Here is a 24476-nt window from a genome sequence, read left to right on the forward strand (position 1 = left end):
ATCAATGAAATTTAAACACAATGTTTATGACCACAAAAGGAAGATTGGTAATGATTTTGGGAGTTTAGGTCCCAACAGTTTAGGAATTAGGGGCCAAAAAGGGACCCAAATAAGCATTTTTCTTGGTTTTCGCACCATAATGTTAGTATAAGTAAATAGAAATCTATGAAATTTAAACACAAGGTTTATGACCATAAAAGGAAGGTTGGTAGTGATTTTGGGAGTTTTGGTCCCAACAGTTTAGGAAAAAGGGGCCCAAAGGGTCCAAAATTAAACTTTGTTTGATTTCATCAAAATTGAATAATTGGGGTTCTTTGATATGCCGAATCTAACTGTGTATGTAGATTCTTAACTTTTAGTCCCTTTTTCAAATTGATCTACATTAAGGTCCAAAGGGTCCAAAATTAAACTTAGTTTGATTTTGACAAAAAATGAATCGGTTGGGTTCTTTGATATGTTGAATCTAAAAATGTACTCAGATTCTTGATTATTGGTCCAGTTTTCAAGTTGGTCCAAATCTGGGTCCAAAATTAAACTTTATTTGATTTCATGAAAAATTGAATAAATGGGGTTCTTTGATATGCCAAATCTATCTGTGTATGTAGATTCTTCCATTTGTGGTCCCGTTTTCAAATTGGCCTACATTAAGGTCCAAAGGGTCCAAAATTAAACTAAGTTTGATTTTAACAAAAATTAAATTCTTGGGCCTCTTTGATATGCTGAATCTAAATATGTACTTAGTTTTTTGATTATGGGCCCAGTTTTCAAGTGGGTCCAAATCAGGATCTAAAATTATTATATTAAGTATTGTGCAATAGCAAGAAATATCTAATTTCACAATATTGTGAAATAGCAAATTTTTTTTTAATTAGAGTAATCTTTCTTTGTTCAGAATAGTAAGCAAGAAATATCTTATTGCAAGAATTTTTTTTAATTGGAGTTATCTTTCTTTGTCCAGAATCAACTTAAATCTTTGTTATATACAATATACAATGTATATTCACTTTTTACTACCAACTGATAAATTTAAATAATCTTTACCATTCAGTGATAACAAGCAGTTTTTTTACATCTTAACATTTTATGATGTATTTAAATGAGTAGTTATTGTTGCAAACTCCATTAGAATATTTTAATTGAGATTAGTTTTGGAATAAGGGAAAGGGGGATGTGATTAAAAAATTAGGTTCAATTTTTCTCATTTGAAATTTCATAAATAAAAAGAAAATTTCTTCAAACATTTTTTTGAGAGGATTAATATTCAACAGCATAGTGAATTGCTCTAAGAGAAAACAAAAATTTTAAGTTCATTAGAACACATTCATTCTGTGTCAGAAACCTATGCTGTGTCAACTATTTAATCACAATCCAAATTTAGAGCTGAATCCAGCTTGAATGTTGTGTCCATACTTGCCCCAACCGTTCAGGGTTCAACCTCTGCGGTCGTATAAAGCTACGCCCTGCGGAGCATCTGGTTTTTTAAATGGACGTTACACCACTACAAACCGTGTATTGAAATAAGCCCCGCCTACTAACCTAATATGGGATATACACGCGGTTGCTTTTAACCAATCATATTCCTAGAAATGTATAGAGGGTAAGATAAACAGAGATAGTGTAACCTAAGCTTGACTTATCACTTCGAGTACATGTAGTTGTTATGAGAGATGAATGTATCTGCAGCCATGTCCTGTTGGGATATTAAACTCATTATGGAGAGAGAAGGCGAGAGGGAAAGAGATGATATATGATTTACCTTCACCACGGTCGCCTCACCTTGTAATATTTTATTGTTAATCGTTTTTCTTTCTGACTCTTATAGACTTTTTTCCCCACTGAACTTTACGTAAAAACATCAAAGGTATTTTGAGGATTTCCAAGGTTTTTCAATTCGCGGATTGTTGTTTGAAACATTGTGCCACAATCTGTTTTAGTAAAAATGATCACTATCTAAGTGTGATGACATTTTGTTTTTCAATTTCAGGAAGGTCACTATTGTCCAGATCTTGGTTCCTTGAGATTTTTTCAAATAATTTGTAGACAAAATAAGATTTACGAATTCAACATTCTTCAATGAAAACGACATGATCATACCTATTAATGTATGATAGAATAAAAGTCTATATTTGGTGCGCACATAGCAGGACACTAGAAGTCTGGCCCTTTTTGGAGTTCATCAAATTTGAATTTTATTTAGATTCTTTTTGTATTTTCTTACTGATTTCATAAGTTTATAACCTCACTGGAACGTTTAATCAATTTGATGTGAATGAATTAAAAAAAATAGTGTTTTACTTTGTTTTTACACTTCAGTAGATATTTGTTATAAAATTCATTAATCTAATCTAGTCTATTCAAATTATATCTTTTCAAGAAACAAATATTTTAGTGCAACAATCAGTCCCGTTAATCTATATCATTTGACATGGTTGTCGAATTTCAAATTTAATGTCTACTAGTACTTATATACCTTACCTCTGCAATTTCCTTTAGTCTGATTAATTCCTATGCAATAATCGCCACCACAAATATCAACCGGATTATCACATTTTCTGGAATGTTGATAGGTACCAGTTCCGTAAGTGCCAGAACCCGCAGGCATTACACATGATCCCCATGCTCCCCATTCACTCCATTGTCCTGCCACAGGTCCTAGTCAAATTAAAATAAAACGCGTTAAATATTTGATTTGTATGATTTTTTTTTCAGAGCCAATGATGTTTTATATCGGTGACTGTCGTGTCAAAGTAAATGATGTTTAACTATCGGTGAATGCCATGTCAAATGCAATGAGGAGTAGTGTTGTAAAACTATGCGTTGTATGGGCCCCAAAACTCGGACGCTATATTTGGGCCTTAGCGTGGACGCCATACTTTAATCTGAAATCTAAGGGTATGACTCACAGGCCGACGCCATATTTAGGCCTTCGCGCGGACGCGAGACGTTATAGTTAGACCTGCGCGCGTACACTCACGCTATATTTGGGCTTCAGCACGGACATCAGAGTTGGACTTGACGTGGGGATGCATACCTAAGGATATGATTCACACGAACGCCGTATGTGGGTGCAGAGGCTATAGTTGGGCTTAGGCGCGGACGCTATACCTTAATCTTGGACCAAGCTACCCTCCAAGGTAGACGTTACGTCACACCCCTGAAAGTGGATGCGAATTTATTTTTTGAATTCGAGCGTCACTGATGAGTCTTTTGAAGACGAAACGCTCGTCTGGCGTTAACACAAATCAAGGTATCTATATATGATGATTTTATTGTACATAAATCTGGCGCGTTTACAGTCTTCGTACCAGAACAAACCTTGCATGGAGACAGATCGGACTTCAATGAAAGACTAAGTTCTACCACTTAAATAAGTAACTGCTTATACATGCTTATAACAACTGTAAGAATAAGAAGATATACTATTTATATTATTCAGATAAACTGTCAATCAATCCAGTAGGCGGTACTATAAATAGATGCACGTGTAAAGATAATTGCCGGATTCAAATGTTTGATATCAATACATAAAATGTTTGTCTTTTTCTTTTTTTTGGTTTTTGGATTGCTTATCTTATTAACATGACAATCGTGAAAGCTTTTCGATTTCTTTCAACCACTTAATTAATATCATATGGTGCTGATTAAAATGACACCTGAAATAATTAGAAGAAGAGATAAAGCACATCTGGTGATTAAAATAAGTATCTTTATTCACTTTCTTTCAATAACGTGTTTACAGGTGTACACTATTTTATCTGCTCCTAATTAACGGACATAAGCAACAACTATAGAAATATCGTCTGTGACATGAAATATTTATGGTTTTTGATGTTTTTCCATTTCTTATCTTATAAACATGACATCCGTGAAACATTCAGTATTATTGCTTTTATACTTCTTTGAACCACTTTATTTATATTATATGGTCATGATTAAAATTTATCCCAAATGATTATCTAAAAGAATGGAGCAAATCTGGTAATTAAAAAGTATCTTATACACTTTCTTTCAATAAGTTAAGTATGTTTACAGGTGTACAGTGTTGTGTGTGGTTTCTTATCTTATCAGCCGTATAAATATTCAGTAGTATTAATTTCCAAATCATTTTGAACCACTTATATATAATTTTATATCATTAAAATTTCACCCCAAATGGGACATTAAAAATTGTTTCTCATATAACATAATTCTATCTATATAGTTAGCCGTAATTGATTTTTATCTCCAAAAATACACGAACAATGTATTTAATCTATCTATTTTTATATACGAGTTTTGATGGAGTTTATAAATTAGAGAATAATAGGCATACATAAATAAAGAATATAAATGAAAAATAGAGATTAATGGATATTAATAGACAAAGAATAAAGAAAGATGATAAAAAAATATAGTGAAATATGGACTGCTAAACTATAAAGAATAGAGAAATATACGGCTGCTAAATAAAGGCAATAGTAGTATACCGCTGTTCAAAACTCATAAATCCATGGACAAAAAACAAAATCGGGGTAACAAACTAAAATCGAGTTAAACGCATTAAATATAAGATGAGAACAACGACACAACACTGAAATGTAACACACACAGAAACGGACCAAGGCAATAAAATTCAACCCGATGATTCAAATACCTGCGGCCTGTATTGTATTTATTACGTCAAATTGAGATGACGAGGACTGGAGATGAAGGACATTATCAGCACCTTTTCATCCACTGGCTTGATTAAGAATGAAAGCAAACTAGTAGCCCTATTTGGTTAAAAAAAAAGAAAAAAAAACTGAAAAAAAAAGAAAAAAAAAGAAGAAAGGAAAAACAAAATGAAAAAGTAAAATAAAGAAATAAATAATAAAACAGGAAAAGAAAAGAAAATAATCTTAAACCACCTACATGTATATGTAGCAGGTCTCAAGTCCTGAACCAGATCTGATATCTGGAAGTGTGAGACAAATTTATCCGAACACCACTTTCTATGGTGTGACGTAACGTCCACCATGGAGGGTAGCTTGGTCCAACATTAAGGTACAGCGTCCGCGCCTAAGCCCAACTATAGCCTCTGCCCCCACATACGGCGTTTTTGTGAGTCATATCCTTAGGTCATGTTATGTATGCATCCCCATATCAAGTCCAACTCTGATGTCCGTGCTGAGGCCCAAATATAGCGTGCGTGTACGAGCGCAGGTCTAACTATAACGTCTCGCTTCCCGATTTCAGGTCCAAATATGGAGTTGGTGTCCCGATGTCCGCGCAAAGGCAAAAATATAGTGTTCGCGTCCGCGCGCAGGTCCAACTATAGCGCACGCGTCCTCGCAAAGGCCTAAATATGGCGTCGGCCTGTGAGTCATACCCCTATATTTCAGAGTCAACTATGGCATCAACGTTCAGGCCTAAATATAGCGTCGGCGCATCGCACAGCTCGCGTCGCGAGTTTTGGGGCTCATACAACGCATACAACACTTCTATGAGGTTTTCTATCGGTGAAAGTTGTCAAAGTCAATGATTTTCAAAGTCAATGATGTTTTCAATCGGCGAATGTCGTGTCAAAGTCAATGCAGTTTTCTATCGGTGAATGTCGTGTCAAAGGCAATGATGTTTTCTATCGGTGAATGTCGTGTCAAAGTCAACGAAGTTTTCTTCGGTGAAGATTTTTATCGGTAAATGTCGTGTCAAAGCTAATGATATTTTCTATCGGTGAATGTTGTATCGAGGGCAATGAAGTTTTTTTTATCGGTGACTGTCGTTTTCAAAGTCAATGATGTTTTCTATCGGAAAATGTCGTTTTCAAAGTCAATGATGTTTTCTATCGGTGAATGTTGTCAAAGTCAATGATGTTTTTTTATCGGTGAATGTTGTCAAAGTCAATGAAGTTTTTTATCGGTGAATGGAGTGGCAAGGTCAATGATGTTTTCTATCGATGAATGTCGTGTGAAAGTCAGTGATGTTTTTTATCGGTAGATGTGGTGTCAAAGTCAATGATGTTTTCTATCGGTTAATGTTGTCAAAGTCAATGAAGTTTTCCATCGGTGAATGTTGTCAAAGTCAATGATGTTTTCTATCGGTGAATGTTGTCAAAGTCAATGATGTTTTCTATCGGTAAATGTCGTTTTCAAAGTCAATGATGTTTTCTATCGGTGAATGTCGTGTCAAAGTCAATGATGTTTTCTATCGGTGAATGTCGTGTCAAAGTCATTTAAGTTTTCTATCGGTGAATGTTGTCAAAGTCAATGATTTTCAAAGTCAATGATGTTTTCTATCGGTAAATGTCGTGACAATTCAATGATGTTTTCTATCGGTGAATGTCGTGTCAAAGTTAATGATATTTTATATCGGTGAATGTTGTCAAAGTCAATGAAGTTTTCTATTGGTGAATGTTGTCAAAGTCAATGATTTTCAAAGTCAATGATGTTTTCTATCGGTGAATGTCGTGTGAAAGTCAGTGATGTTTTTTATCAGAAAATGTCGTGTCAAAGTCAATGATTTTCAAAGCCAATGATGTTTTCTATCGGTGAATGTCGTGTAAAAGTCAATGATGTTTTCTATCGGTGAATGTCGAGTCAAAGTCAATGATGTTTTCTATCGATGAATGTCATGTCAAAATCATTGATGCTTTCTATCGGCGAATGTCGTGTCAAAGTCAATAATGTTTTCTATCGGCGAATGTCGTGATAAAGGCAATGATGTTTTCCATCGGTGAATGTCGTGTCAAAGTCAATGATGTTTTCTATCGGTGAATGTTGTCAAGGTCAATGATTTTCAAAGTCAATGATGTTCTCTATCGGTGAATGTCGTGTCAAAATCAATGATGTTTTCTATAGGTGAATGTCGTGTCAAAGTCATTGATGCTTTCTATCGGTGAATGTTGTCAGAGTGAATGATGTTTTCTATCGGTGAATGTCGTGTCAAAAAGTCAATGATTTTTTCTATCGGTGAATGTTGTCAAAGTCAATGATGTTTTCTATCGGTGAATGCCGTGTCAAAGTCAATGATGTTTTCTATCGGTGAATGTCGTGTTGAAGTCAATGATGTTTTCTATCGGTGAATGTCGTGGCAAGGTTAGTGATGTTTTCTATCGGTGAATGTCGTTTTCAAAGTCAATGATGTTTCCTATCGGTGAATGTCGTGGCAAGGTCAATGTTTTTTATCGGTGAATGCTGTCAAAGTCAATGATGTTTTCTATCGGTGAATGTTGTCAAAGTCAATGATGTTTTCTATCGGTGAAATTTCGTTTTCAAAGTCAACGATGTTTTCTATTGATGAAGGTCGTTTTCAAAGTCAATGATGTTTTCTATTTGTGAATGTTGTCAAAGACAATGATGTTTTCTATCGGTGAATATTGTTTTCAAAGTCAATGATGTTTTCTATCGGTGAATGTCGTGTTAAAGTCAATGATGTTTTCTATCGGTGAATGTTGTCAAAGTCAATAATGTTTTCTATCGGTGAATGTTGTCAAAGTCAATGATGATTTCTATCGGTGAATGTCGTCATTTCTATCGGTGAATGTCGTTTTCAAAGTCAATGATGTTTTCTATCGGTGAATGTCGTGTCAAAGTCATTGATGCTTTCTATCGGTGAATGTTGTCAAAGTGAATGATGTTTTCAATCGGTGAATGTCGTGTCAAAGTCAATGGTGTTTTCTATCGGTGAATGTTGTCAAAGTCAATGATTTTCAAAGTCAATGATGTTTTCTATCAGTGAATGTTGTTTTCAAAGTCAATGATGTTTTCTATCGGTGAATGTCGTGTTAAAGTCAATGATGTTTTATATCGGTTAATGTTGTCAAAGTCAATGATTTTCAAAGTCAATGATGTTTTCTATCGGTGAATATTGTTTTCAAAGTCAATGATGTTTTCTATCGGTGAATGTTGTGAAAGACAATAATGTTTTCTATCGGTGAATGTTGTCAAAGTCAATGATGATTTCTATCGGTGAATATCGTTATTTCTATCGGTGAATATTGTTTTCAAAGTCAATGATGTTTTCTATTGTTGAATGTCGTGTCAAAGTTATTGATGCTTTCTATTGGCGAATGTTGTCAAAGTAAATGATGTTTTCTATCGGTAAATGTCGTGTCAAAGTCAATGATTTTTTTCTATCGGTGAATGTTGTCAAAGTCAATGATGTTTTTTTATCGGTGAATGCCGTGTCAAAGTCAAAAATGTTTTCTATCGGTGAATGTCGTGTTGAAGTCAATGATGATTTCTATTGGTGAATGTCGTTTTCAAAGTCAATGATGTTTTCTATCGGTGAATGTCGTTTCCAAAGTCAATGATGTTTTCTATCGGTGAATGTTTTCAAAGTCAATGATGCTTTCTATCGGTGAATGTTGTCAAAGTCAATGATGTTTTCTATTGGTGAATGTCGTTTAAAAAGTCAATGATGTTTATTATCGGTGAATGTCGTGTCGAAGTCAATGATGTTTTCTATCGGTGAATATCGTTTTCAAAGTCAATGATGTTTTCTATCGGTGAATGTTGTCAAAGTCAATGATGTTTTCTATCGGTGAATGTTGTCCAAGTCAATGATGTGTTCTATCGGTGAATGTCGTCAAAGTTATTGATGATTTCTATCGGTGAGTTTTGTCAAAGTCAATGATGTTTTCTACAGGTGAATGTCGTTTTGAAAGTCAATGATGTTTTCTATCGGTGAATGTCGTGGCAGGGTCAATGTTTACTATCGGTGAATGTTGTCAAAGTCAATAATGTTTCTATCGGTGAATGTTTTCAAAGTCAATGATGATTTCTATCGGTGAATGTCGTTTTCAAAGTCAATGATGTTTTCTATCGGTGAATGTCGTTTCCAAAGTCAATGATGTTTTCTATCGGTGAATGTTGCCAAAGTCAATGATGTTTTCTATCGGTGAATATTGTTTTCAAAGTCAATGATGTTTTCTATCGGTGAATGTCGTGTCAAAGTCAATGATGTTTTCTACAGGTGAATGTCGTGTCAAAGTCATTGATGCTTTCTATCGGTGAATGTTGTCAAAGTCAATGATGTTTTCTATCGGTGAATGTCGTGTCAAAGTCAATGATTTTTTCTATCGGTGAATGTTGTCAAAGTCAATGATGTTTTTCATCGGTGAATGTCGTGTCAAAGTCAATGAAGTTTTCTATCGGTGAATGTAGTGTTGAAGTCAATGATGTTTTCTATCGGTAAATGTCGTGGCAAGGTTAGTGATATTTTCAATCGGTGAATGTTGTCAAAGTCAATGATGTTTCCTATCGGTGAATGTCGTGGCAATGTCAATGTTTTCTATCGGTGAATGTTGTTAAAGTCAATGATGTTTTCTATCGGTGAATGTTGTCAAAGTCAATAATGTTTTCTATCGGTGAATGTTGTCAAAGTCAATGATGATTTCTATCGGTGAATGTCGTCATTTCTATCGGTGAATGTCGTTTTCAAAGTCAATGATGTTTTCTATCGGTGAATGTCGTGTCAAAGTCATTGATGCTTTCTATCGGTGAATGTTGTCAAAGTGAATGATGTTTTCAATCGGTGAATGTCGTGTCAAAGTCAATGATGTTTTCTATCGGTGAATGTTGTCAAAGTCAATGATTTTCAAAGTCAATGATGTTTTCTATCAGTGAATGTTGTTTTCAAAGTCAATGATGTTTTCTATCGGTGAATGTCGTGTTAAAGTCAATGATGTTTTATATCGGTTAATGTTGTCAAAGTCAATGATTTTCAAAGTCAATGATGTTTTCTATCGGTGAATATTGTTTTCAAAGTCAATGATGTTTTCTATCGGTGAATGTTGTGAAAGACAATAATGTTTTCTATCGGTGAATGTTGTCAAAGTCAATGATGATTTCTATCGGTGAATATCGTTATTTCTATCGGTGAATATTGTTTTCAAAGTCAATGATGTTTTCTATTGTTGAATGTCGTGTCAAAGTTATTGATGCTTTCTATCGGTGAATGTTGTCAAAGTGAATGATGTTTTCTATCGGTAAATGTCGTGTCAAAGTCAATGATTTTTTCTATCGGTGAATGTTGTCAAAGTCAATGATGTTTTTTTATCGGTGAATGCCGTGTCAAAGTCAAAAATGTTTTCTATCGGTGAATGTCGTGTTGAAGTCAATGATGATTTCTATTGGTGAATGTCGTTTTCAAAGTCAATGATGTTTTCTATCGGTGAATGTCGTTTCCAAAGTCAATGATGTTTTCTATCGGTGAATGTTTTCAAAGTCAATGATGCTTTCTATCGGTGAATGTTGTCAAGGTCAATGATGTTTTCTATTGGTGAATGTCGTTTAAAAAGTCAATGATGTTTATTATCGGTGAATGTCGTGTCGAAGTCAATGATGTTTTCTATCGGTGAATGTTGTCAAAGTCAATGATGTTTTCTACAGGTGAATGTCGTGTCAAAGTCATTGATGCTTTCTATCGGTGAATGTTGTCAAAGTCAATGATGTTTTCTATCGGTGAATGTCGTGTCAAAGTCAATGATTTTTTCTATCGGTGAATGTTGTCAAAGTCAATGATGTTTTTCATCGGTGAATGTCGTGTCAAAGTCAATGAAGTTTTCTATCGGTGAATGTAGTGTTGAAGTCAATGATGTTTTCTATCGGTAAATGTCGTGGCAAGGTTAGTGATATTTTCAATCGGTGAATGTTGTCAAAGTCAATGATGTTTCCTATCGGTGAATGTCGTGGCAATGTCAATGTTTTCTATCGGTGAATGTTGTTAAAGTCAATGATGTTTTCTATCGGTGAATGTTGTCAAAGTCAATAATGTTTTCTATCGGTGAATGTTGTCAAAGTCAATGATGATTTCTATCGGTGAATGTCGTCATTTCTATCGGTGAATGTCGTTTTCAAAGTCAATGATGTTTTCTATCGGTGAATGTCGTGTCAAAGTCATTGATGCTTTCTATCGGTGAATGTTGTCAAAGTGAATGATGTTTTCAATCGGTGAATGTCGTGTCAAAGTCAATGATGTTTTCTATCGGTGAATGTTGTCAAAGTCAATGATTTTCAAAGTCAATGATGTTTTCTATCAGTGAATGTTGTTTTCAAAGTCAATGATGTTTTCTATCGGTGAATGTCGTGTTAAAGTCAATGATGTTTTATATCGGTTAATGTTGTCAAAGTCAATGATTTTCAAAGTCAATGATGTTTTCTATCGGTGAATATTGTTTTCAAAGTCAATGATGTTTTCTATCGGTGAATGTTGTGAAAGACAATAATGTTTTCTATCGGTAAATGTTGTCAAAGTCAATGATGATTTCTATCGGTGAATATCGTTATTTCTATCGGTGAATATTGTTTTCAAAGTCAATGATGTTTTCTATTGTTGAATGTCGTGTCAAAGTTATTGATGCTTTCTATCGGTGAATGTTGTCAAAGTGAATGATGTTTTCTATCGGTAAATGTCGTGTCAAAGTCAATGATTTTTTCTATCGGTGAATGTTGTCAAAGTCAATGATGTTTTTTTATCGGTGAATGCCGTGTCAAAGTCAAAAATGTTTTCTATCGGTGAATGTCGTGTTGAAGTCAATGATGATTTCTATTGGTGAATGTCGTTTTCAAAGTCAATGATGTTTTCTATCGGTGAATGTCGTTTCCAAAGTCAATGATGTTTTCTATCGGTGAATGTTTTCAAAGTCAATGATGCTTTCTATCGGTGAATGTTGTCAAGGTCAATGATGTTTTCTATTGGTGAATGTCGTTTAAAAAGTCAATGATGTTTATTATCGGTGAATGTCGTGTCGAAGTCAATGATGTTTTCTATCGGTGAATGTTGTCAAAGTCAATGATGTTTTCTATCGGTGAATGTTGTCCAAGTCAATGATGTGTTCTATCGGTGAATGTCGTCAAAGTTATTGATGATTTCTATCGGTGAGTTTTGTCAAAGTCAATGATGTTTTCTACAGGTGAATGTCGTTTTGAAAGTCAATGATGTTTTCTATCGGTGAATGTCGTGGCAGGGTCAATGTTTACTATCGGTGAATGTTGTCAAAGTCAATAATGTTTCTATCGGTGAATGTTTTCAAAGTCAATGATGATTTCTATCGGTGAATGTCGTTTTCAAAGTCAATGATGTTTTCTATCGGTGAATGTCGTTTCCAAAGTCAATGATGTTTTCTATCGGTGAATGTTGCCAAAGTCAATGATGTTTTCTATCGGTGAATATTGTTTTCAAAGTCAATGATGTTTTCTATCGGTGAATGTCGTGTCAAAGTCAATGATGTTTTCTACAGGTGAATGTCGTGTCAAAGTCATTGATGCTTTCTATCGGTGAATGTTGTCAAAGTCAATGATGTTTTCTATCGGTGAATGTCGTGTCAAAGTCAATGATTTTTTCTATCGGTGAATGTTGTCAAAGTCAATGATGTTTTTCATCGGTGAATGCCGTGTCAAAGTCAATGAAGTTTTCTATCGGAGAATGTAGTGTTGAAGTCAATGATGTTTTCTATCGGTAAATGTCGTGGCAAGGTTAGTGATATTTTCAATCGGTGAATGTTGTCAAAGTCAATGATGTTTCCTATCGGTGAATGTCGTGGCAATGTCAATGTTTTCTATCGGTGAATGTTGTCAAAGTCAATGATGTTTTGTATCGGTGAATGGTGTCAAAGTAAATGATTTTCAAAGTCAATGATGTTCTCTATCGGTGAATGTCGTGACAAAGTCAATGATGTTTTCTATCGGTGAATGTCGTGTCAAAGTCAATGATGTTTTCTATCAGTGAATGTCGTGTCAAAGTCAATGATGTTTTCTATCGGGGATTGTTGTGTCAAAGTTAATGATGTTTTCTATCGGTGAATGTCGTGTCAAGGTCAATGATGTCTTCTTTCGGTGAATGTTGTCAAAGTCAATGATTTTCAAAGTTAATGATGTTTTCTTTTGGTGAATGTAGTGTCAAAGTCAATGATGTTTTCTATCGGTGAATGTCGTGTCAAAGTTAATGATGTTTTCTATCTGTGAATCCGTTTCAAGGTCAATAATGTTTTTTATCGGTGAATGTCGTATCAAGGGCAATGAAGTTTTTTTCGTTGAATGTCTTGTCGAAGTCAATGATATGTTTTATTTGTGAATGTCGTATCAAAGGCAATTAAGTTTTTATATCGGTGACTGTCGTTTTCCAAGTCAATGATAATTTCTATCGGGGAATGTTGTCAAAGTCAATGATGTTTCCTATCGGTGAAATGTCGTTTTCAAAGTCAATGATGTTTTCTATCGGTGAATGTCGTTTTCAAAGTCAATGATGTTTTCTATCGATGAATGTTGTCACAGACAATGATGTTTTCTATCGGTGAATGTTGTTTTCAAAGTCAATGATGTTTTCTATCGGTGAATGTTGTCAAAGTCAATGATGTTTGCTATTGGTGAATGTCGATTTCAAAGTTAATGATGTTTCTATCGATAAATGTCGTGTCAAAGTCAATGATGTTTTCTATCGGTGAATGTTGTTTTCAAAGTCAATTATGTTTTCTATCGGTGAATGTTGTCAAAGTCAATGATGTTTTCTATCGGTGAATGTTGTCAAAGTCATTGATGTTTTCTATCGGTGAATGTCGTTTTCAAAGTCAATGATGTTTTCTATCGGTGAATGTCGTTTTCAAAGTCAATGATGTTTTCTATCGGTGAATGTCGTGTCAAAGTCAATGATATTTTCTATCGGTGAATGTCGTTTTCAAAGTCAATGATGTTTTCTATCGGTGAATGTCGTGTCAAAGTCAATGATGTTTTCTATCGGTGAATGTCGTGGTAAAGTCAATAATGTTTCTATCGGTGAATGTTGTGTCAAAGTCAATGATGTTTTCTATTCGTGAATGTCGTTTTCAAAGTCAATAGTGATTTCTAGCGGCGAATGTCGTGTCAAAGTTAATGATGTCTTCTTTCGGTGAATGTTGTCAAAGTCAATGATTTTTTCTATTGGTAAATGTCGTATCAAGGGCAATGAAGTTTTCTATCGATGAATGTCGTGTCAAAGTTAATAATATTTTCTATTGGTGAATGTCGTGTCAAAGTGAGTGATTTTTTGTATCGGTGTTTCTGTTCGGTTTTGTCCGCAAATAAATACTGACAGCCACGATAAAGTCAATAGTTCTTAAAGTGACGTTAAACACGAACAAGCAGTCAATCAATTCAAGTTCCAACACAAGTCATCTTTATTTGTATATTTGCACATCAGTCATTTCTATGACAGAGTTGTATAATGTCATTTAGAGCGTCTTTATCGCTTTGATTAACCAAAATCCTTTCTGAACGTGTTTTAAAAATAAACATAAGAACAGTATGCTGAATGCTAGAGTTCAGTTAGATATTTAGATCTGAATTCGAATACATTTTTGATGAAATAACTGATGAATACGTTAGCGTTTAATACACGACATGCATTGTGCATGTGGTTGTAAATAAACTCATCATAGATATAAGGATTAAATTTTGTATTTACGCCAGACGCGCGTGTCGTCTACAAAAGACCCACCAGTGACGCTCGAATAAAAAAAAAAAAAAAAAGGTCAAATGAAGTACTTTGTCGAAGAGCATTCAGGACCAAAATTCCTAAAAGTTTTGCCAAATGCAGCTAAGGTAATCTTCTCATGAGGTATAAAATCCTTAGTATTTCAAAATTTTAAAACCTATGTAAACAGTTAATTTATAAATATGACCATACCAATGATAATTCATGTCAGCACAGAAGTACTGACTACTGGGCTGGTGATACCTTCGGGGAATTTAAAACACCACCAGCAGTGGTATATATCCAGTGGTTGTAAATAAACTCACTAAAGATACCAGAATTAATTTTTGTGTTTACGTCAGACGCGCCTTTAGTCTAAAAAAAGACCCACCAGTGACGCTCGAATCCAAAAAAGGTCAAAAAGTCCAAATAAAGTACGAAGTTGAAGAGCATTCAGGACAAAAATTCCTAAACGTCTTGCCAAAAAAAGCTAAGGTTATCTATTCCTCAGGTAGAAAAGCTATAGATTTCAAGAATTCAAAAGTTTTGTAAACAGTTAATTTATAAATATGAATATATCAATGATAATTCATGTCAGCACAGACGTGCTGACTACTGGGCTGGTGATACCTTCGGAGAATTAAAACTCCACCAGCAGTGGCGTAGACCCAGTGGACTACTTTTTATCAGAAAAAGAGCATTGTTCAATACTTCAGAGAGCTATATATAAAACAAACATTGTATAAAACCAAAATGACAATTACAAACCGGGCAAAATCGTTTTTAGGAAGTTTTATGTATCAGAGTTTATACTTTTCTGAGAGAAAGTTTTACTTTGCCGGATTTGGCAAATATTCAAAAGTTTATGCTAAATTCACATTCATGTATCCGACAACAGTTTTATTTTTTAAATTACTCACCGCAATCTTTTGTTAGGGTATCTCTTCCAAACTGACTACAATCTTCACCACCATTGCATGGTGTGGGGTTATGACATGTTCTGCGTCTATTTGTTCTTTGGTTACATTTATGTGAGCAATCATCCCATTCACTCCATGTTGTGTAACCGCCATCAATTTTATCTAATTCGGAAATAATAATTATTTGTAGAGAGCATTTCCCCATATCCTCTTTCATGTAAGATAACAATATATCTATAATATCTATATATAATTGATATACTTATCCTTATTCATGTAAGATAACAATATGTCTATAATAGCTATATATAAATGATATACTTAATAATATCCTCTTTCATGTAAGATAACAATATGTCTATAATATCTATATATAACTGATATACTTCTAGTTGTATTATAAACCCGTTAGAATATACAAATAGGAAGATATGGTATGATTGCCAAAGAGACAACTTTCCGCAAGAGATAAAATTACACAGAAATTAACAACTATAGGTCACCGTACGTCCTTCAACATTGAGGAAAACCCATACCACATAGAAATCTTTCACACAACAGTTTTATCCGATTCCGAACTCAGAGAGACAATGTTTATTTCCCTACGTATATTTCATCCTTCTATAATACTAAAAACTCTAATGTTGTGTGGTTTGTGTTTCGTTCCCTATTAGAATTAGTAATTAAGGGGGCTCCTGGGTATAAATGATTTTTTTTTCTAATATAGGATTTCGCTATATTTTTTCATAAATGAACTTTATCATATACTTAAAAGAAAATGAAATAAAAAAATGGGGTCACCGTTCATTTAAGCTAAAATCTGCCTCTGGAAAAAGTATACATTTTTGTGAATGTCCTTTTTTTCTGTTGAACTACTAGGAGAAAAAAATCAAATATCGAAATAAAAAAATAACCTAATATAAGAAATTGCTTAAATTTTACAATAATTTAGTTTATGTACAGCTTATTTGAAAACAATAATAAAAAATATAGGTCACCGATGAGTTAAAAAAGATATTTCAAATTTAAGGCCAAAAAATGGCATTTTCGCACCAAAGGGAGATAATTTGGAGCTTTTTCAAGTTTTAAAGTCATCTGGGGCAAAACCAAATCATTTTTGTGGGTTGTTTTTTGTACCATATCATATAGTAACAACTAATAGTTTAATAAATAAATTTGTAATGAAAAAGTAAAGGTTTAATTTTTTGCTAAAATTTTTGTACCCAGGAGCCTCCTTAAGCTAAAAAATTATAAAAAAAACCTTTGATATCTCATCCCTTTTTTATACCGTTCTAAAAATAATGTTTTCTAGATTATTCGTTTATCAAGAAAAGACTCAGAAGGGCATAAAAACAAAGATAAACACAGACACCACATATTTTGTATATATTCTATATCCAAACAGTCTTTGTCCTGCAATCATTTTCTGCAGTGTACCAAGCTATTTGTGCTGTGTCTATCTAATATGTTGAATATCTTCTGTTTATATATTATAATTATTGTGCATAAAGTGTGTATAACTTATTATTATGTTCATGTGCAAATAAAAGAAATTCATTATAAAAAAGAGAAAGAAAAGAGAAAGGTGTCTGTGACCTGATATTTTTGTTTACAATTGATGCATGAAACAATGAAACCTTTTTTTAGACTAACTAACTAATCGGAAAAACTTCAAAATTTTTCAATATTAATTGATTTGTAGATAATGTCTTGTAGATATAGACAGTTTCTTTCTATGTATCATACTTTTTAATATATCAGCCTTAAACAGCAGAAATTGGTGGAAATCGTCAAAAAAGGACAATAACTAAATAAATTCGTCTGATGATTTCTGCCATGTTTGACTTATTTGGTTATTTTGTTGAACTGACCAGTTTTGTATATTTAAGTTTCTAAATATCTGTAATTGTTTTCAAATTGATATGCAAAAATAAAAAAAATAATAATAAAATTTGTCATTTAAGGGCTCTGACTCCTATAAAAAGTCATCTGACTGTTTTGATATAGTTATCAAAGGTACCAGGATAATAATTTAATACGCCAGACGCGCGTTTCGTCTACATCAGTGACGCTCAGATCAGTTAAAAAGCCGAATAAATACAAAGTTAAAGAGCACTTAAATAGACAGAAGGTAGATCTCAACATTCTGTACATTTTTTACTCTGTTAGATTTTCTCTACTCATAGCAGTTTTCAAGATAATAGACACAACTTTCATTTTACCCCTATGTTTTATTTTTAGCTATGGCGGCTATGTTGGTTGGCAGGCAGGGTCATCGGATATTTTTTTTTAACAAGATACCTAAATTATGATTGTGGCCAGGTTTAGTTGAATTTGTCTATATTGTTTCAGAGGAAAAGATGTTTGTAAAATATTACAAAAAAATACGATTTTTTTTTAAATTGACTATCAATGACAATTACTCTTTAAGGGTTCAATTGACAATTTTGATCATTAGACTTATTTGTAGATCTTACTTTTCCAAAAATTATTGCTGCTTACAATTTATTTCTATGTATAATAATATTCAAGATAATAACCAAAAACTGCAAAATGTCCTTACAATTACTAATTCAGGGACAGCAGACCAACTGTCTGATTCATCTGAAAATTTCAGGGCAGATAGATTTAAACTTGATGAAGATTTATATTTCAGGTCAGATTCACTCTGAATAAATTAGTTATATTAGATATAAGCCAAAAAATGCTTTTTACCCCTATGTTCTAATTTTAGCCATGGCAGCCATGTTGGTTGGCAGGCCGGGAACGTCGGAAACATTTGTAAACTAGATACTCCAATTATGATTGTTGACAGGTTTGGTTAAATTTGGCCCAGTTGTTTCAGAGGAGAACATTTTTGTAAAAGCTAATAGACGACGACGGACGACGATAAACGATGGACGCCAAGTAATGAGAAAAGCTCACTTGTCCTTTCAGGCCAGGTGAGCTAAAAATATATATATACTTGTCTTGACCGTTCATATGTGAATGATGGCTTATCTACCTAATGAATGATATTAATAAATGTTCTTGCTATTACCTTTATTACGAAACAGAATTAGAAAAATCAAAATATGTCTGTAATTATATTTTGTTATTACTGTAAATACTTGATCAAAAGATATGAGAAACGTTAAAAAAAAAAGTTTTATATGCGATGTTTTCTAGACTTTTTCTTTCGAATATTTTTTTTCATGGGTTTATTTGTTATTCGCTCTCCATCTTATGAATTTTTATTGTTTCTTCGGTATCCTTTGTATATATTTGTAACGACTCACCATGTGTAAGATAACAGCCTTGTGACTGTGAAATGTGTGTATAAGTATCAGCTTCACTGTCCTTTTTTATTCCTGTTCTTGTCTGTGTACCTCTGCAGTTTTGATCTAAACTTCCATAAATTTGTATGCATGCTCCCCAATCATACCATGTTGTCGTTATTGTAGCTTCAGAGAAAGCTATTTGATCTATAAATAAAAGATCAACTGTATTAGCTGTTATGTGGGGATTATTGATCTTAAGTCTAAGTCCGTTTTTTCTAACACAATTTTACCCATTTTATTAGTTTTGCCTTATTTATCTTGACATAATAACTTATATTTAATGTAGTTATCAAAGTGTCGACAATCATCATTGCATTGTTAAGAGTAGCTTTTACGAAGACTACAATATAGACGATCGCAGTTGAGAAGTTTAAAAACAACATAAGACTTACTTTTATTTAAAGTTTACAAAACATCATGAGACGACCACTCGTTGGAAGTTTACAAAGCAACATAAGGCAAACGATCACAAGAATTTTACAAAATATAATGGACAAACGCTCACTACAAAATTACAAAACATCAACAGGCGAACGCACATCAGAATGTTACAAAATAACAGGAGGCAAACCCTCGTGATAATTTTATAAAATAACAGGAGACAAACGCTCATAGATGTTTAAATTAAATACCAGGCGAACTATCATTAGAAGTTTAATTAAGTATTTGAGAAGTGCGACTAAAACGTTTACAAAAGACATAAGGCCAACACCCAATAGAAAGTTGTAAAGCGATATGAAGAACATTAGTTAGAATTTTACGAAACAACATCAGTGGAACGCTTATTTGATGATCATAACAAAACAACATGAGGCGAACGTTCAATTAGAATTACAAAACAGGATGAGACATACGCATGTGAGCGGTTAACAAAGCGACATGAGGCACACGCATATGAGATGTTAACAAAGCAATATATGGCGAGCGATCATTGAAGGTTTACAAAACAACATGGGGCCAACGCAAGTCAGACGTTTAAAGAACAACATGAGGGAAACTCCCATTGCAAGTTTACAAAATACCTTTAATACAACACTCGAAAGTGGTTAACAGACACCGTGAAACCAAAGTTAATTGGAGTTAACAAAATAATATTAGTTCAACACACGTAAAACGTTAAAGGCATACAAAAACATTGAAAACATTTACATATTCAGGTTCTCAAATATGGAACAGTTTAATCAAAATAAGTAATACACTTGTATCTTTTAAAACAAAATGTTACAAATTTTTCATCAATTGTGCAAATTAATATGCCTTTTCATTATCATTTCAATACAATTGTATATTGTGTATACTATAACTTTATAATACTCTGTGTACTTATAACTTTGTTATTATTATTTTGAGGACTCTCAGAAAAAATAGTTTTAACTAATAGGACCATCCTCTTAAAATAAAGATTATTTATTTATACGATACAGTTACAGGGGAGGTAATGACGTTGCTTACGTAAAATGTTATTTTCGCGACGTCGAATTGTGACATATCGGGAAGAGATGCATTTTTCGACTGATTTTTATCATTCAAACTGATTTAATTTGAAAACGAGTGCATGGACCCCCATTTTTGAAACCAACATTTTGTTTCATTTTGCAAGGAGATTATGTGGACCAAATTTTATAAAACTGTAAATAGTGCAATTTTTTTTTTATTTGGATAAATATACAGCAAAAAAATACATCGTTTTTTTCTCAATTCATGACCATTTGATAATTTTGAGCAAATATACAAAATTTTGACCTCATTTAACACAAAAAGTAGCACATGAATGTATATATGTTATTACATATTTGATTTAATCAGGCAAAATATAGCATATATGCAAATTTTCATCAACTTGTAAATACGGAATCAAAACTGTATCGTAGGCCCTAAACAAAACAACACGAGGCGAATGATCATTGGAAGTTTACAAAATGTTTCATTATGTTTTTAAAGTGTTGTTAGTCTTTTGGCGTTTTTTTTTTTTTTTTTTTTTTTTTATATATACCCATACATTGTCAGTTTGTTTCTGACTTGCAAGTTCAAAAATTCCTTTGGTATTTTTAGACTTCAAACAGTTGGATTTATGTGATCGTTATATTCATGATAATGGACATTATATTGTTTAAGAAATTTTGTTTATCGAACCTTGAAAATGAAATTTGAAGTAATTTGCATCGTTCTAGTACATTTATCAGGGAAATATTCGTTTGATCAGATTAAAAGTGAGTGAAATTCGAAGATTTGCAAATAAAAGACAAGGGTTAATAATTGAACGTTTTCATTGCATTTCATATATATACATGTAATCAAAAACAAGCTTCAAATAAAACAATAATACAATGTCTGCATGTGTAATTAAAAGTTAATATTGTCTGTAACTAAAGGTTAACATTGTATGTAACTAAAAGTTAACATTGTCTGTAACTAAAAGTTAACATTGTATGTAACTAAAGGTTGACATGGTCTGTAATTAAAAGTTAACATTGTCTGTAACTAAAAGTTAACATTGTCTGTAACTAAAAGTTGACATGGTCTGTAATTAAAAGTTAACACTGTCTGTCACTAAAAGTTGACATGGTCTGTAATTAAAAGTTAACACTGTCTGTCACTAACAGTTAACATTGTCTGTAACTAAAAGTTAACATTGTCTGTAATTAAAAGTTAACATTGTCTGTAATTAAAAGTTAACATTGTCTGTAACTAAAAGTTGACATGGTCTGTAATTAAAAGTTAACACTGTCTGTCACTAACAGTTAACATTGTCTGTAATTAAAAGTTAATATTGTCTGTAATTAAAAGTTAATATTGTCTGTAAATAAAAGTTAATATTGTCTGTAACTTAAAGTTAACATTGTCTGTAACTAAAAGTTAACATTGTCTGTAACTAAAAGTTCTTTCACTAAACAATTCAAAATTTGGTGACTATGTGGATCGCATCTATCCCATCGAATTGGAGATAAAGGATACTACAGATACAGTTAAGTCGGCTTCATATCTTGAATTACATCTAGAAATTGACAATGAGGGTCGGTTGAAGACAAAACTTTACGACAAAAGAGATGATTTCAGCTTTCAAATTGTGAACTTTCCATTTCTAAGTAGCAACATTCCAGCAGCACCTGCATACGGGGTATATATCTCCCAATTGATACGATATTCCCGTGCTTGCATTTCCTATCATGATTTTCTTGATAGAGGGTTACTGCTTACAAGGAAGCTATTAAACCAAGAGTTCCAAATGAAATCATCCCTTCGTAAATTTTACGGACGGCATCACGAGTTGGTTGACCGTTATGGAATAACCGTTTCACAAATGATATCGGATATGTTCCTTACGTCGTAACTACAATCCCCTTCCCTTTCATGAATTTGACCTACCGAATTAGACTATTTACCGGATATGTAATCACATAAGCAACACGACGGGTGCCGCATGTGGAGCAGGATCTGCTTACCCTTCCGGAGCACCTGAGATCACCCCTAGTTTTTGGTGGGGTTCGTGTTGTTTCTTCTTTAGTTTTCTATGTTGTGTCATGTGTACTATTGTTTTTCTGTTTGTCTTTTTCATTTTTAGCCATGGCGTTGTCAGTTTGTTTTAGATTTACGAGTTTGACTGTCCCTTTGGTGTCTTTCGTCCCTCTTTTAACATTGTTTGAACTAAAAGTTGATATGGTCTGTAATTAAAAGTTGACATGGTCTGTAACTAAAAGTTAACATTGTATGTAACTAAAAGTTGACATGGTCTGTCACTAACAGTTAACATTGTCTGTAACTAAAAGTAAACATTGTCTGTAACTAAAAGTTAACATTGTCTGTAACTAAAAGTTAACATTGTCTGTAACTAAAAGTTGACATGGTCTGTAATTAAAAGTTAACATTGTCTGTAACTAAAAGTTAACATTGTCTGTAACTAAAAGTTAACATGGTCTGTAATTAAAAGTTAACATTGTCTGTAACTAAAAGTTAACATTGTATGTAACTAAAAGTTAACATTGTCTGTAACTAAAAGTTAACATGGTCTGTAATTAAAAGTTAACATTGTCTGTAACTAAAAGTTAACATGGTCTGTAATTAAAAGTTAACATTGTCTGTAACTAAAAGTTAACATTGTCTGTAACTAAAAGTTAACATGGTCTGTAATTAAAAGTTAACATTGTCTGTAACTAACAGTTAACATTGTCTGTAACTAACAGTTAACATGGTCTGTAACTAAAAGTTAACATTGTCTGTAACTAAAAGTTAACATTGTCTGTAACTAAAAGTTGACATGGTTTGTAATTAAAAGTTGACATTGTCTGTCACTAAAAGTTAACATTGTATGTAACTAAAAGTTAACATTGTCTGTAACTAAAAGTTAACATTGTCTGTAACTAAAAGTTAACATTGTCTGTAACTAAAAGTTAACATTGTCTGTCACTAAAAGTAAACATTGTCTGTAACTAAAAGTTGACATGGTCTGTAACTAAAAGTTAACATTGTCTGTCACTAAAAGTAAACATTGTCTGTAATTAAAAGTTGACATGGTCTGTAATTAAAAGTTAACATTGTCTGTAACTAAAAGTAAACATTGTCTGTAATTAAAAGTTAACATTGTCTGTAACTAAAAGTTAACATTGTATGTAACTAAAAGTTAACATTGTCTGTAATTAAAAGTTAACATTGTCTGTCACTAACAGTTAACATGGTCTGTAATTAAAAGTAAACATTGTCTGTAACTAAAAGTTGACATGGTCTGTAATTAAAAGTTAACACTGTCTGTCACTAACAGTTAACATTGTCTGTAATTAAAAGTTAATATTGTCTGTAATTAAAAGTTAATATTGTCTGTAATTAAAAGTTAATATTGTCTGTAACTAAAAGTTAACATTGTCTGTAACTAAAAGTTAACATTGTATGTAACTAAAAGTTAACATTGTCTGTAATTAAAAGTTAACATTGTCTGTCACTAACAGTTAACATGGTCTGTAACTAACAGTTAACATGGTCTGTAATTAAAAGTAAACATTGTCTGTAACTAAAAGTTGACATGGTCTGTAATTAAAAGTTAACACTGTCTGTCACTAACAGTTAACATTGTCTGTAATTAAAAGTTAATATTGTCTGTAATTAAAAGTTAATATTGTCTGTAATTAAAAGTTAATATTGTCTGTAACTTAAAGTTAACATTGTCTGTAATTAAAAGTTAACATTGTCTGTAACTAAAAGTTAACATTGTCTTTAACTAAAAGTTGACATGGTCTGTAATTAAAAGTTAACATTGTCTGTAACTAAAAGTAAACATTGTCTGTAACTAAAAGTTAACATTCTCTGTAACTAAAAGTAAACATTGTCTGTAACTAAAAGTTAACATTGTCTGTAACTAAAAGTTAACATTGTCTGTAACTAAAAGTTGACATGGTCTGTAATTAAAAGTTAACATTGTCTGTAATTAAAAGTTAACACTGTATGTAACTAAAAGTTAACATTGTCTGTAACTAAAAGTTAACATTGTCTGTAACTAAAAGTTGACATGGTCTGTAATTAAAAGTTGACATGGTCTGTAATTAAAAGTTAACACTGTCTGTAACTAAAAGTTAACATTGTCTGTAACTAAAAGTTAACATTGTCTGTAACTAAAAGTTGACATGGTCTGTAATTAAAAGTTGACATGGTCTGTAACTAAAAGTTAACATTGTATGTAACTAAAAGTTAACATTGTCTGTAACTAAAAGTTAACATTGTCTGTAACTAAAAGTTAACATTGTCTGTAACTAAAAGTTAACATTGTCTGTAACTAAAAGTTAACATTGTCTGTCACTAAAAGTAAACATTGTCTGTAACTAAAAGTTGACATGGTCTGTAA

General features: G+C 32.7%; 2 protein-coding genes and 1 pseudogene across 2 annotated transcripts in view; 1 reads left to right on the top strand and 2 right to left on the bottom strand.

Moving 5' to 3' along the window:
- Positions 1-24476, top strand: part of LOC139489445 (spermatogenesis-associated protein 20-like) — a 243655-nt gene that overhangs the window by 192704 nt on the left and 26475 nt on the right. The window lies entirely within an intron of this gene.
- Positions 1-24476, bottom strand: part of LOC139489817 (uncharacterized) — a 37085-nt gene that overhangs the window by 2169 nt on the left and 10440 nt on the right. Inside the window, exons 2-4 of the mRNA XM_071276663.1 lie at positions 18605-18790; positions 15327-15488; positions 2476-2652 (exon numbers count right to left, since the gene is read on the bottom strand). Coding sequence (XP_071132764.1) covers positions 2476-2652; positions 15327-15488; positions 18605-18790 — 525 coding nt within the window. The remainder of the gene's footprint in view (positions 1-2475; positions 2653-15326; positions 15489-18604; positions 18791-24476) is intronic.
- LOC139489330 (uncharacterized) lies at positions 22437-23156 on the bottom strand (annotated as a pseudogene).

The sequence above is a fragment of the Mytilus edulis genome, chromosome 9, assembly GCF_963676685.1.
Source record: "Mytilus edulis chromosome 9, xbMytEdul2.2, whole genome shotgun sequence".
NCBI classification, from domain to species: Eukaryota; Metazoa; Mollusca; class Bivalvia; order Mytilida; family Mytilidae; genus Mytilus; species Mytilus edulis.